At 40.8% G+C, this 15,334-nt stretch overlaps 1 protein-coding gene across 2 annotated transcripts in view; it reads right to left on the minus strand.

Annotated features, from left to right (window-relative positions):
• The window catches only part of CHCHD3 (coiled-coil-helix-coiled-coil-helix domain containing 3), a 289,889-nt gene that overhangs the window by 52,108 nt on the left and 222,447 nt on the right, over positions 1-15,334 (minus strand). For both annotated transcript variants that reach the window (XM_068972961.1, XM_068972962.1), the window contains one exon: positions 8,160-8,230. In XM_068972961.1, coding sequence (XP_068829062.1) covers positions 8,160-8,230 — 71 coding nt within the window. The remainder of the gene's footprint in view (positions 1-8,159; positions 8,231-15,334) is intronic.

Here is a 15,334-nt window from a genome sequence, read left to right on the forward strand (position 1 = left end):
TGCCTGGTAGCCTCCTGGGTGTCTGCTTTGGAGACGTGTCTGTCTGGGTCTTCTGCCCACCCTGACTGAGTTGAGACTGGGCTGCATGGGCCAGCTGTGTGTTTTGGAGACTGAACCCTTATCGGCTGCATCATTTGCGAGTGTTTTCTCTGAGTCTAAGCGGTGTCTTTTCATTTTGCCTGTGGTTCCTTCTGCTGTGCAGGGCCTTGTGAGTTTGGGTTCCATTTGTTTCTGTTTGCTTTTGTTTCTATTGCCTGAGAAACTGACCTAGGAAAGCACTGTTAATTTATGCCGCAGGCTGTTTTGCCTGAGCTCTCTTCCAGGAGTTTCATGGTGTCATGTCTTAACAAAAACAACAAACAACCCTATACTTCTAAATGGGCAATTATAATTAAACGTATGCAAAACTGATGCAAGTGGAAACCTAACTCCCAAGTGGTGTTAGTGTTTCTTGGCATTTAATCTTCTGTTACCTTAGAGAATTAAGCATATAGACGAAGGACAGAGCTCCCACTTAAAGGAAGAAGAAGAAACTAACTAACTAGACAGAAGTGATTAGGAGGGATCCGATCTCCAAGAGGGGGAGAAGGCCTTAATCACCTAGTTTCCTTAGAAATCTAAGCAATTCTACATGCCAATCATAAGAAATATAGTCAAATACTGGTGTGTTCCAAAGCAGGTCTCACTTTCCTTGGAACTAGGCTGCTATTTTGGGGTATGTAGGGGAAGAGAATGACACAGCTTCTTAGCTTGAGGTGGCCGGCTCCTCTCCACACATCCCCTGATGAAGGACAGAAGGGGCTGCCAGACCCAGGGTAGGTGGTGTCTTAGATTGAAGTAAAACAACTACTTAGGTCCATTTTTTAGATGAGGATCAATAATAACTTTTTTTTTTCTTTTTCAACTTTAAAACCTTCTCAGCTTAAATGCCCTAAAGAGAATGGCAGTTAAAATTTACATTTTAGAGATGGAAGACACAAGTCAAAGATGTAATAAATAACCTGCCTGAGGAGTGAGGTGTTCTAGGTAATCAAGACTACGTTTAAGCCAAGTGGGTATTTGCTATCAGACAAACTCTAGTGGGAACGTGAAACACTGTGGAAGATAACAGAGGTGAGTTGATGTTAAAAAAATAAAAACAACACACAATGCTATACTTCTAACTAGGCAATTACAACCAAGTGTACATACAAGGAGTACAGGTATATTTACTTTTCTAGAATTTAACCTCTTTAGTTACTAAGTGTCTTACTAAATACTCAAGGCATTGCTTGACTCTAAGGATCGTAGGAAATAAAATGTCACCACTGCAGCTGCTATATTTCCTGCTCACAGCCCTTTAAATCAAAAAAAAAAAAAAAAAAGGAGGGGGGTGAAGGCCCAATACAAATGTGGAATTTAATTAGTTAGTAAAAGCCCCAATCCTTGCCCGAAGCCTTGTTCTTCCTGTAATATTGCATTCTTTTCTTCTTGTGTAAACTTTTCATTATGGAGGAGACATCTTTATAATACAATAACTCTAGTTATATTGTAACTGCTGGTAACATAACTCCTGCATTGGAAGAGCCAGCATGTTCAAGTAATGTTGTTTTAATACAATTTATGTTCAGCAGAAAACCAAGTTGACTTGGTCATTTAGAATTTGATCAATGTGAATTAGTGTCTTACTGAGATAAACCATTTGATCATTTAGAAATTGATCAATGAGAATCAGAGATAAAACATTTATCATGTACATTTGGTATATCAGAGCCATTCACGCAGCACGAAAGTAGGTTATAAGCAGACATCAATATGTATTAGAGACGATGCGCAGCGAAACTGTCAGCTGCAGGCACAGATACATGCCTGACAGTATATAATTTTAATCCTTTTGATAAGGCAAGTTCCTCAATGAGGCAGCTGGCATCACTGAAAAATTACAGGAGTTCAACTTTCGAAAAAATGGGAAGAGGCACAGCGATGCTAAACATCTCAAACTTTGGAAATAGGTTTTAATTAAAAGTTTAAGCAGAATGGTAAGTAACATAAATTTACTCAGCGAAACTTTTAGAAGAGCTCTAAGACTATTAATCAGAGTAAACTGTGTACCTGCAGTACAATTAGTTCTATTAATCTAATACTTCCAAGCTGAAGTCACATTGACATTCAAGCCCACTGGCTTATGCGTCTAACAGAATTATAAATTTGCCAGTCAAAATCTTATTTAATTATTTTACAGCCAATTAAGCAGGATCTTTAAACACTGTTGCTTAAAACTGTCCATAATCCACATGTGTAATTACAGAGAACACGAGAAACACCTGCTGATACCACTGGCATGTCATCCTCAGCCTCACTAACTCATTCGTAGTGCAGCTACTAAAATCACATATCCCAGAGAGAAACTAAACAGCATGGCCAAAGTGAAACCCTAATAAAACCAAGGACATTTTAAAGTGAAAAGAATTTTACGCTGATGCAAACGTTTGACTATACAGTACTTTAAAAAGCCATTTTATCTGTAAGAGTTTTTGCAAAGCATTCTGCAGATACTCTACAATCACCTAAACTCCTTCCATGGGGTAACTAATCTTTTAATACGTTACAAGGATAACCCAGGCTTCCTCCACGAGCCTAAATTTATAAGTCAGGTTTGAACAACTTCGTTCAAGGATAAAAGTGAAAACTCCTGCTAACGCCTGGCACACAAAGGAGCATTACCAGCATTCACATCCGACCGCACAGAATCACGCTCCTTTACAAGTGCTTCATCTTTCAAATGAACGCCTCTAATGAAATCAGTCCAAAACTATTTTCAATAGATCTATGTCACTTGCCCTATACGTTTTTATGGAAGGTACAACTGGCCAGTCCATTATCTAAAGGAAAACATGGGAATGAAAGATGTCATCTCTGAAATGCTTCTGTTTGCTATTACATTGTCTTCCCAAGGTTTACACTGCCTTTACGATATCTCACATTTCTTTGATATTGTTCTACACATTTGTTTCATGTTTGTATCTGTATTTTAAAAACAACTTGTGTGTACATACACTGTGGTAACGTTTCCTCTCTGAAGGTGTGGTATATCGACAACAAGCCACTGAAGACAACTGGATTCTGATGCTGACCTAACACAGAGCCCTGCAGCACCGTCTGCACAGTCCTTATTCTGTCTGTACATCCTGAGAGCTGATACACTGCGTACTGGGCTGTCCTGTCATAAGCGCTTTACATGCTGTCTCCCAGCTGGACTATGAACTTCCCATGGCTATGATCTCTCTCTAATGCTCTTTTGGGAGTGTTTTGTTTTTCTAAAAACAAATACAGAAGCCTCCACAAGTTCCTACAGTGTGTTTGTTCTTTTGTTATTTTTAAAAAATTTTTCTGGCCCTGCCCCGCGGCATGTGGGGATCTTAGTTCCCAGACTACGGACGGAGACTGTGTTGCCTACAGTGGAAGTGCAGAGTCTTAGCCACTGGACCGCCAGGGAAGTCCCTGGGAGGTTTTAACATCATCTCGATTTTGTCTGGAACTAGATACAGAAATTTCTCCAATGGTGCAGAGTTTTACAACATGAGTTGGATATAACAATAAAATACTAATATAAAAATAACAATATATAATAAAAAGAAAATCCAACAGTTATTGAGCATTTACTTTGTGCTAGACCTGTCTGTGCTAATAAGCACTATTAATGTAACAATATAATATTTTGCTTAATTATCTATAAGGTAGACTACAAGGATTGATACTGAACATAATTTTCAGTAACAGAACTACAACATGGTATTACTGCCAGAAAACTAACCCAAAAGTAACACCATAATTTGCTCTATTTAACAGATAATAACAAAGGGTGATAAAGGTGGTAAGAGGTGCTTATAATGACCATTTCAGTTGAGCTGAAGAGGTGTATCTTTTGAATAAAAGCTAGATATTGGGGTGTGTGTGTATATATATATATCAGTGAGTTTACCCAGTGATTTCAGTTTTATAGCTAATTTTAAAGCTTTTTTGCAGGGGGAAGTTCTTGCCTGAAAGTAAATACACATTCTTGATCCCAAATTACTTAATTTCCATTGAAAAAATGATAAATAATTTTTAATAACTTCGTGTTTATTAGGGATGCAATTATCTCACCACAGTAGAACTCACTCTGGATTTTTTTGGAAGCTTTGGGTTATTAAAATTCTGTCTTCCACCTGCTCTCCTGTGACGAGCTTCTAAGTTTCATGCTGGTAAGACCCACCTGTCTCCTTCATGGCTATACACTGAGAACACAGCTGAGGGTATGTTTCATAGAAGCACTATGAATGAATGATGTGCTAATAAAGTGGGGAGAGTGGGGAGTGGGATTCCATTGGCTCTAAAATGTTTGCATGGTTTGCTGCCATACTATAAAGTGAGGTGGAGTGTGAGTTAACATTTAAGCATCCCTGAGATAATTCCATCAGCTGTCCTGCAGGATGCACCAGTGTAACTGGTATTCATCACGTGTGGCCTCAAATGCTCAGAGTGTTCATTATTCTTTCTCTTTACTGTGATTTTGTATGGAGACTTCCATCCCCATCAGGCGTGTAACAGTGCCCTTGAAATTGCATTTTAAGAAGGCTCCATCTCCTGTAATGAAGATCTAGCCAAATGAATCCTTCCATCAGATAAAATTAACGAAACCCTCCTCAAAGTCCTCCAGGGTGTGCTGTCTAGGAGAGTCAGCTGAGTTCAGCTCTGCAATGGAAAGATACAGTACACTGTCTTGCCAAAGACTACAGATGTCATGATTCTCTGAGGTCCCCAAGTTTCTGAGGAGAAACACAATTCCACTGAGGAATCTCTGTGCCCTCAAAGGTGGTAAACATCTCTTGCAGCTGAAGCACTATCATTTCCTTGGTGTGAAGCTGCCAATCAAAATACCATATCCTAGGAAGTCCAGCCTAGCAGGAAGTAGCTGAAAAACATGACATAAAGAAAACCACTTTCTGAAGAACCAGCTCCAGACATTTCTGAATTTTTGTTTGCGCTGGAGTTAGCCGAACTGCAAAGTCTGAGGGCAGGCTTTGTCCTAACTTCTGGTATCAACTGTAAGTTCAAGGGGCTTACCAAACTACCCTAACCTTTGAAAATTCGATGAAAGGACTCACAGAACTCACTAAAGCTATTAAACTCAGAACTATGGCTCATTATGGGAAGTGCTATAGAGAATCAGCCAAAGGAAGAGAAACACAGGACAAAGTCTGAGAGGCTTCCCAATGCAATGTTCCCCCTGTCCCCAGGACGCACACCCTCCTGGAATCAGTGTGTGTAACAAACGTAGAGCTGCATCAACTAGGGATGCTCACTCCTTCTCCACGCCCAGAGGTTCACCGGGCCTCGTCACATAAGCTGGCCTGGCTGCTCATATGGCTGACTTCAGTCTTTGGCACTGGGCTGATACCACATGGCCCAAGGGGTCCATTATGAAGAAGAAGACATTTCTTTCACTTGGGAAATTCCAAGGATTTAGAGGTTACTCCCAGAAGCTGAGTACAAGGGCCACCATTTGCTTTGGGAAAGGTTAGACTGTCTACTACACTGGATGAGAGTAGGAGTTAATCAAGAACAGTACCTAATAGAGGATCATGCTGTTGCTGCTGCTGCTGCTAAGTCGCTGCAGTCATGTCTGACCCTGTGCGACCCCACAGCTGTTGAGGCTCTGCTTAAAACCAAGTCCACCCTACAGATCCACGCCATTGTGGAGAAGGTCAGTCATCATGACTTACCTCTGGGCTCCATGCAGTCTCTCATTCTGCAGTAGGCCAGTCCAGGCCGGACTATATGCTTTCCAGGGCCATGACATGGCACCTGGGTGTGGTTTCAGAAGCAAGATTCTTTTCATCTAAAATCAGACTTGTCTGTGAAATTCAGCTTCTGCCAATTTTCCTTCCAACACAGTAAGTTCATATTTCTGTTTCTCCTTTATCCCTTCTATCCAAGTGTTTGCTGTGGGCTGAAATGCATCTCCCCCAAAATTTGTATGTTGAAATCCTAATGCCTGGTGCTTTAGAGAGTGAATTTGGACAGAGGATTTTTTAAAGAGGTAAGCTGAAATGAAATCATCATCAGGGTAGACCCTAATCCAATGTGACTTATACGAGAAGGAGACGAGGACACAGATGGAGAGAGGGAAGACCAGGTAAAGAGAGCCAAGAAGAAAAGCCCCTGGAGAAACCAACCCTGCTTACACCTTGACCCTGAACTTCCAGCCTCCCCAACTATGAGAAAATAAACTGTTGTTTAAGCCACTCAGTCTGTGGCAGCCCTAGCAAACCAGTACACCAATTAATCACTAATTCACGTCTAATCTCTCAGTGACTTTTCCATCCATCTCTTTTCTTTCACTTACAGAGACTTCTCATCTGGTATTTCTGGCTTTTTATTTTTCTTTTCCATGCCTCCAATTAAACCTTGCATTAACTGTCAGTTTATTATTACTAAAGGAGCACAGAACTCAGGGTACTCACCTGGCCAAACACCTTGCAATGTGTGTGTAACTTGTGTGTGCTCAATTGTGTCCAACTCTTTGTAACCCCATGGACTGTAGCTTGCCAGGCTCCTCTGTCCATGAGATTTCTCAATCAAGAATGCTGGAGAGAGTTGCCATTTCCTCCTCCGGGGGATCTTCCTGACCGAGGGACTGAACTTGAGTCTCTCGAGTCTCCTGGCTTGGCAGGTGGATGTACTACTGCTGCACCACCTGGAAGACTATGACTTCTGCTAAATGAAGATCAGCTTGTTCAGCAGGTAATGAAAGCCCCTACTAACTTTTCCACCTTACCTGGCACTAGTCTCCCTGCAACAAACCACTGATCTTCACTAGTTTGTCACCCACCAACTCCTGGGCATGGTTTTCCTTTTGAACACCTTTCCTTCCTGACTGCTCGATACTCTTCCTCAAGCCTCAACTAAAATGCCATCTTCTTTATGACTTCATAGATCATCCTGTTCAGAACGGATATCCTTTATCTTAAATTTTACTTATTTGTATAGCTTCAGTCTTACAAAGAAGACAGACCCGGGTTGCCAAGTGAAAGGTTCTCACAGTACAGAGAAAAAAAGCTTGAAAAACACTGCTTTACCATTCGTGGGAAAGATAAAAACCCAACTTTAAGAATACATATGGAGAGTGTCTTGAAAATCAAATCTATCCAATTCCATATCTAAATTCTGAAGATAGCACATTAACCTTTAAGAGTGAGATCTATGGCTCATTTTTAGAAGGTCTTTCCTGTCTGCTCCTAAAGAGATAATTCACTAAGGAAGACTGGAGGGTTCTATTTAAATATACCTTAAATCATACTTTTTCTAAAAAATATTTTAAATCAACATTAAAATAACACCAATATCCATTACCACACAAATTACACTATGGCAGAAAGTAATAACATTCTATCCTAGAGTTTAATCATTTTATCAAGTGCTTATAAACATGCCAAGGAAGGAGGTCAGAGCCTAATACAATCTTTTGACTAAACCTGTCACAACACCTTTCTGTGCTTCACTAATTTGCACATGTGCGACTAATAGGGGTTACACAGCAGAAGTATCTATACACTCAGGAAAATTCTGAATGCTGTTTTCTTACCTAATATGAGTACTGAAAGCAAAGGGCAAGTACAGGGCTATGGGTCAGGGACACTCTGATCCATCAATTACAGAACATTCATTTAATCATCCCAAGGATTAATACAGGGAGCAATTTAACATCACCTTCATAATCAACGTCAAGGGAAAGTTCTGTGATTTAAATGTTTCCAAGGTACACATGAAGAAATAAAAACAGCTTAAACGGGAGAAAGACAGATACCCAAATTTGGACACGCCTATCGTTTTATTATATGAAAGTGAGTGATCTCTGTGTTTCTATTGTTGGAGATAACAATTTAGCATCCCCTTCATAACCAGGGGTATTCTACTAAAATCATATTCCAAAAGCAAACACTACCACCACTGCTTTCAAGTTCCCCGGAGTTCATAAAACGGAGTTGCAACACACTTTCATCAGAGGCCTGTCCCTTGCATTGGAATTCCATGATAGCCATATGGGTCCAAACACACTTCCAAGTATTCCAGAGGGCCAACGTGTTAAAGAGCGGTAAAGGTAAAGGAAAATAATGATAATACTGTTAAAGACTTACTTGAACTTTGCTTCCACCTCCTCAACAGCTTTCTGGTATTGCTCGGTGGTAACTTTGTAGAACTCTGAGCTCTGTGGATAAAGATTGATAACAGAGTTTTCACTATTCAAGAGGACAACATGTGTGCAAGACTTCCGATTTCAAAAACTACACAAAATCTTGTGTCTGCCACTCAAGCAGAAGGAGGAAAATTTCTTGGATGGTGACATGAACACTTAAAATACATGTAAGGTTATCTATTTAATAATAGTACCACTGTTGGCATACACATTGTAATCACAGAGTAAACATTCATGTAAGTCATCAACATTTGAACCTCCTGAAAAAATTCCTAACGTAGTTTTGAAAGACTATTTTGATCTCCCATATTTGGAATCCACCACTGCAAGACCAAAGAGCACTTGAGATCAAATATGAAATTCACACACCATATTTTCCTATCATTCCAGTGTTCCACCTAGAATATTAAAGGATCATTTCTTTTTACACTGTATATTTATCCTCAAGATGGATTCTTCACCAAGTACAATTTGTTCTATCATCTCCATACGACCACAAAAGCATCAACATTTATAACAAATTAATCAGGAAGAACAAGGGGGCAGATTTAGGTAATTTTTATTAAAAAATGTTTCCACTATTACATGAATGAACACATAAGCAACATAAATCAAGTTGTAAGAGCCAAGTAATCCCTTTCCTGGCACAGCAACATTAAAAATGATCCGTTCTGACTAGCTACTGTGAAGCCTGCCTTACTTACTGCAGGGGGTGGCCTAAATGACCCAATGAGCCTTCAGACTCCATGGAATACCCTGCAAAATGCATGGCAGCACAAAGAAACAGTGCAATGCAGTGGCCCACTGTGCCCCTTCACTCTCTATTCACTCAGGCTTCACATGCGTGACTTGGGGTGGTTTATTTTTTAATACATCATTGTTGGCTGGTGAGAAAATGAAAGTGAAATCCTCTTCACACCCAGTGACCCCTTTGCATTTAACAATCTGGGTTGCCCAATGACAGTCACATCCAGGTTTGCTGGATGTAGATAAAATCAATAGGTATGTGATTAGACAGCCGGCTCAGGATGGCTGGAGCAATGGACAGGTCACCATTTGAGATGATGAATGGCTCTCTATCAACCTAGAGTCCCTGACGATGCTAACATTTACTATAATATTATTTGGGCTACGATTTATCTTTCTTGCACCTGATCAATAAAGATGAACAGAACAGTTGTAGGGATCGATTGTAATTTTTTATCATTTTCAAGCACGAAGGTGCATTTCTGACATGAAGACAATATTCTAAGTGTACTGCTTCTGCCTTTTTTAACATTGCAATGTGAGTGATCAACTGCACCAGTCTATACGCTGAGAGGTTTTAATTCTTCTATAGGTCTCGAGCTATCAAAAAGTCATTTGTCTCCTCAGATTTCTCTAACTTTTGGTTGTGTCACTCCTTCCTATCAGTTCCACTTATAAGGTTTTTCTTTCCTTTAGAATACACACCAGTCAGGACATACTCTTTTGTAATGTTTGCTTTCAGCTTTTCTCAGAATCCTTCAACAAACAGGGCAGTAAAAAGGCAGTTATAATGGGCCACTAACAGTGATGAGGGACTCCCTGCATTACTATGGAGTATGTTACTGAATCAAGTATTAAAATGCCACCAAAATAAAAATGTCTTAATATTTTTGCTTAGTGTATGCAATGAAACTGGAATCTCTGGACAGAGCCAGGACAGATCTGGTTTCTGGTTCTGTTTAGGGTCCCTGAGCAAACAACCTCCGCCGGCTTCCAATCCAGTGCTCCTCACCTGTAAAATATGGATGATACTAGCACGACTTATCTCTGCCAAAGCTGCTGTAGAAATCAAGTAAGGTGGGCAAGAGAGCTCTAAAACCTGTTGTGTTTTCACGGAGTAAGACGAACATTCAAATAAAAGAATTTTGGAGACAAAGAACTAATTTGGGCAATTTCATTCTGGGTACACATACAAAATTATCAACATTAAATATTAACTTTCTAACAAGAATGATACACAAAAGCAAGAGTTCTGCCATAATATAAACTAGCAAACTCCCTTCTGCTTTGTAATGCCAAAGTGCAGATTAAATTGCTAATTTTGTCAAACTTTCTCCTTGAAAGTTAAATATACACAAACGTGCGCGCGCACACACACACACACACACACCATGTACCTGTGTTGCCTGCAAACCTAGCATATGATTTCTTAAAGTTTTAAGCTGATTTATGCTCCATATTTCAAACTCAGTGACCATAAATCTAACAAGAAAAGTCCCCAAGAGGCAACAACCATACAACAACTAAGAAAATAAACACAAATATGCCCAACACCTGTTTGTAGACCATGTTTAACTCATTAAGTATTTACTTGTTCAGTCAACAAAACTAAATTCTTATTTTTCCAATAATGTCCATCTTGGAGAATTAGATCCTCAAAAAGCTTTCTACCTGCTACAAAAGAATTGTACTGAAAGGTCACAAATGCTAAGCTAAAAGTGCTGGACAGTGTTACTGGAGTTCAGAAAAAGTAGAGATCTCTTCTGACCTGAGGAAATACTTCTTAAAGTGAATAACCAAGCAGAAAACAACCCCAAACGAAAAACACTCCCAATATGTCTGCCAGCTGGAGAAAAGACAAAAATGTATTGTGTATTCATGTTGAAAATCTATACAGTGATGAAAAAGAATGAAATCAGACATCAAGTGGGACCAAAAAAGCAAGTTGTAGATATGATACAGCATAACGCAATTTATGTCAATTTGGAAAAGGGCAAAACACTGAAATAGGATTGGCCAACAGCAAGCTCTATTGATTAACTGTAAGTGGTGGCAGTTATGTGTGGGTGGTAAACGAGGATGAGAGGGGCAGAATGTCATAAAAGAATGCAATGCGGGGGACTTCACTGTACTGTCATATTTTTAAAAGTTGGGGGGTGGGTACACAGCCAGTTGTTACGTTGGTCATAAATATTTTGTAATACACACAAAAATTGTGTTACTCCCCCTCACTGCTCAAAGGAGCTAATCAACAACAAATGACTCAGTAGAGCTAAAATATAAAAATATGTGTGGGGGAATACATGCTGAATAGAGTGGCTGAATGCTAAGCTATTGTAGCATTCATACATTACAAAATGAAAGTTCTTTTTTTTCCCAACTCTGTCTTATGTCATCATTTCAGACTTATAGGAGAGCGCAAAAACAGAAGAAGGTTCCTGCATATACTTCACTCAGCTTACCTCAGGGCAACACCTTAGCTGATCACAGTACAACTGTGAAGACTGGTGAGCTAACAGTGCTACAGCACTAGAGACTTGCGGCATCTGGATCCGACTTTAATTCTCACAGGATCTAGCCCCGGGTCCTGTGCTGCATTTAGTGGTCACAGCTTTCTTGTCTCCTCTAATCTGAGACAGTTTCTCAGTCTTGCTTTGCCCTTTGATGACCTCAATTGCCCCAAAGAACACTGGTCAGATGTTTTGTATAATGGCACGCAGTTTGGGCCTGTTGGATGCTTTCTCATGGTTGGACTGACACTATCCAACGTTACAGGGAAGGATGCCACAGCAGTGATGTGCCCATCTCCATGTACTGCATCCAGGGTTGCATTACATCAGCAGATCTTTGCACTGGTGCTTGATCTTGGCTACTTGATTAAGGTGGTGCCTAAGAGGTTCTCCACAGTAAAGCTGCTGTTTTTCCTGTTGTAATCAATATCTTACAGTAGGTCGACATTATGTAAACACTATGCTTCATCTTGAACTTTAGCCATCAGTTGTTTTTGTTTTTCCCAACCATTGTCTGCAGCAAGGATTTCTATGGTGTTCTAATGATGTGTCGATCCTAAAGAAAATCAGTACTGAAAACTCATTGGAAGGACTCATGCTGAAGGTGAAGCTCCAATACTTTGGCCACCTGATGGGAAGAACTGACTCATTGCAAAAGACCCTGATGCTGGGAAAGATTGAAGGGCAGGAGGAGAAGGGGATGACAGAGGATAAGATGGTTGGATGGCATCACCAACTCGATGGACATGAGTTTGTACAAGCTCCGGGAGCTGGTGATGGACAGGGAAGCCTGGGGTGCTGCAGTTCACGGGGTCACAAAGAGTCGGACACGACTGAGCAACTGAACTGAACTGAATGATGTGTTAATTTTTAAATGACATTATTGCATATTTAGACCTCACTGATATAATAATCTTCAGTTACTCTCTTACTCAATAGTGAAAACAATATCTTCACAGAAAAAGCCTTTAAAAAAAATCTTCAAAGGGCAGGGAGCTCTTCTCAGGAGAGCATAAATTCCCTACAACCTGGCTATGAAACAAGGGACAGGAGGTAAGCAAGGAACTATGCAGGGGTTGCGGGAGGATCAGACCTGAGTCAGGAAGAGCATGCTCTCCACCCCTATTCACTGTGAATAACTGAGAGGGCCCAGACTCCTGCCAACACAGGCCAGTCCTTACCATTGTAAAGAGGTGACCATTCACTGTTGGGAGAATGAGCCAACGGCTTATACAAGGATTGGGAAAAAGGGAGAAGGGGCCAATGAGTGGTTTCAGATGTCCCTTTCGGGGGACATCTGAGCTCCAGATGCAGGTTTTCATAAGGACAGGAATTGGGGTGCCATCCTATTTTATAAGCCCTTGGGGAGAGGAATGGGGACCACCTGTTTCAGAGCCATCTGCAGAGCTTGTGAAATCGCAGACTCCCCTGGTCATGGGGATGGGGTGCAAAGGCTGCAAGCTTAGCAAGCATCTCAAGGGATTCTGGGGCACACACCAACTTGGGACACTACTGGGTTTCTAGAACAATGAAAGGAAAATGAAAAACATACTACTCAGTGTGCCGTTCAAAGTGAAAAATAAATCAGTGTTTTGGAAGAATTATGGCAAAACTACTTTCCACAACTGAACTTTTTTTTTTTTTGGCTGTACCGCAAGTGGTATCTTAGCTCTCCAACCAGGGATAGAAGCCATGCCCTCTGCAGGGGACGCACACAGACTCTTAACCACCAGAGTCTCGACCCCCAGGGAAGTCCCAACAGAACTAGAATGTTTACAAAGGTGCTGCAAAACAGGGATGCTGCTAGGCCCGTCCACAAGTCACTGATGGATGTGCAACGGCCCAAGAGCTCTGCCTCATGGCCTCCCCCGCCACAGCGCTCCTCCTCTGAACTGTACTCACAAGCAGTACAAGCGCCATAATATTGAGGTGGGCTGCTTGTGCTATCCATGTTGTCTTGAGACGGCCCCAGGTCATATCTGCGGCTCTTTTTTGTTTACTCATCGTAAATTACTGTCACTTTGTCATCCTGATAACTCAGTTTGTTGCTATTTGGTTAACCAACCCTACTGTCTGGAGTAGTACATACTGACATCAATTGTATTTTAGTCTGATCATTTTCTATAATAGCCAAATTTTAAGTGGACAGTGCTTCTAGTAAGTCAAAGTCACATTCCTACTTCCAAAGAAGTGTAAAGGCACACTTATGTACATGGATATGGCCCTGCACAAAGCAATTATACGTGTGTGCATACAGACAGACACATTACATGCACACACACCCTCCAAACACTGCTGTATTGTGCCTAAGTCCTCATACTATATGAGGTATCAAAGAAACAACCTCGTGAGACGACCCTATAAGGAGACCCCAAAAAAAGAAGCAGAGAGAGGTGCCTGTAACCTGATCACTGCTTTGGACACAGCCACATTATTCTATACCTGTGAGGGCCTTACAACCTACAATTCAAAAATTCTGCATTCATATTCACTCTGCATAGTTTGCTGCTCCATCAATGATAGGAAAAATACTTGATGTGATTTGTCCAACGGTAAGCATATTAAAAAGCAGAGACATTACTTTGCCAACAAAGGTCCATCTAGTCAAGGAAGGCTATGGTTTTTCCAGTGGTCATGTATGGATATGAGAGTTGGACTGTGAAGAAACCCGAGTGCCAAAGAATTGATGCTTTTGAACTGTGGTGTTGGAGAAGACTCTTGAGAATGCCTTGGACTGCAAGGAGATCCAACCAGTCCATTCTGAAGGAGATCAGTCGTGGGTATTCATTGGAAGGACTGATGCTGAAGCTGAAACTTTAATACTTTGGCCACCTCATGCAAAGAATTGACTCATTGGAAAAGACCCTGATGCTGGGAGGGATTGGGGGCAGGAGGAAAAGGGGACAACAGAGGATGAGATGGCTGGATGGCATCACCGACTCAATGGACATGAGTTTGAGTGAACTCCGGGAGTTGGTGATGGACAGGGAGGCCTGGCGTGCTGCGATTCATGGGGTTGCAAAGAGTCGGACACAACTGAGCGACTGAACTGAACTGACCTTCAAAACATGAATTCTTATTTGATACAAGATTAAAACACGTTTTCCAGCAAGATTCTCTTTGAGAAGGTAGATCTTATAAATTCAAAGTAGACTGACAGTATCTTTCAGATGTTTTAGCACTATCAAAAACCTGATAAAGGTTTATATGTTTTGGGTCAAGGATAAGTGAAAGGAGTTTGAAGGAGATGTACTATCTCCAAAATAGCATCATTTGAGATCTGGGGTTCTGTCACCTATATTGGAGGACAAGGCATTACTGGATCACTGGAAACAAAAGGCATTTTCATTTTCTATATCAAAACATCTTCCAATCTCAGGCACCAGGCACCAGTGACTAAATACAGAGGCAACAAACCAAGTTAGGAGACGGAATGCTCCACTGAACGTAACTCTTAAAATGTTTCATTTAAAACACATGAATACGCTGTCCATGGCACTCTGCACGTGAGATTCTTAACAGAACAGTGAGGTGGTGACGAGCACACACTTTGGAGATGGACTGACAAGTCATGGCTGCACGGCTCTGGAGTATAACTCAAGAGCCGTCTCCCATCTGTGAAATGGGGAGGGGGATAATAAAGACAGCCAGGACCCTTGGGGGATTAAAGATGGTAAGTCACACAAAGCTCTTTGAAGATTCTGCTCAATACTTCATAATAACCTGAATGGGAAAAGAATTTGAAAAAATAAACAGATATATGTATAACTTCATCACTTGCTATACACCTGATACAATGTTAATACAACATTGTTAATAATCGACTGTATTTCAATATAAAACAAAAAATTTAATAAAA

The sequence above is a fragment of the Capricornis sumatraensis genome, chromosome 5 (genome assembly GCF_032405125.1).
Source record: "Capricornis sumatraensis isolate serow.1 chromosome 5, serow.2, whole genome shotgun sequence".
In the NCBI taxonomy this organism is placed as follows: domain Eukaryota; kingdom Metazoa; phylum Chordata; class Mammalia; order Artiodactyla; family Bovidae; genus Capricornis; species Capricornis sumatraensis.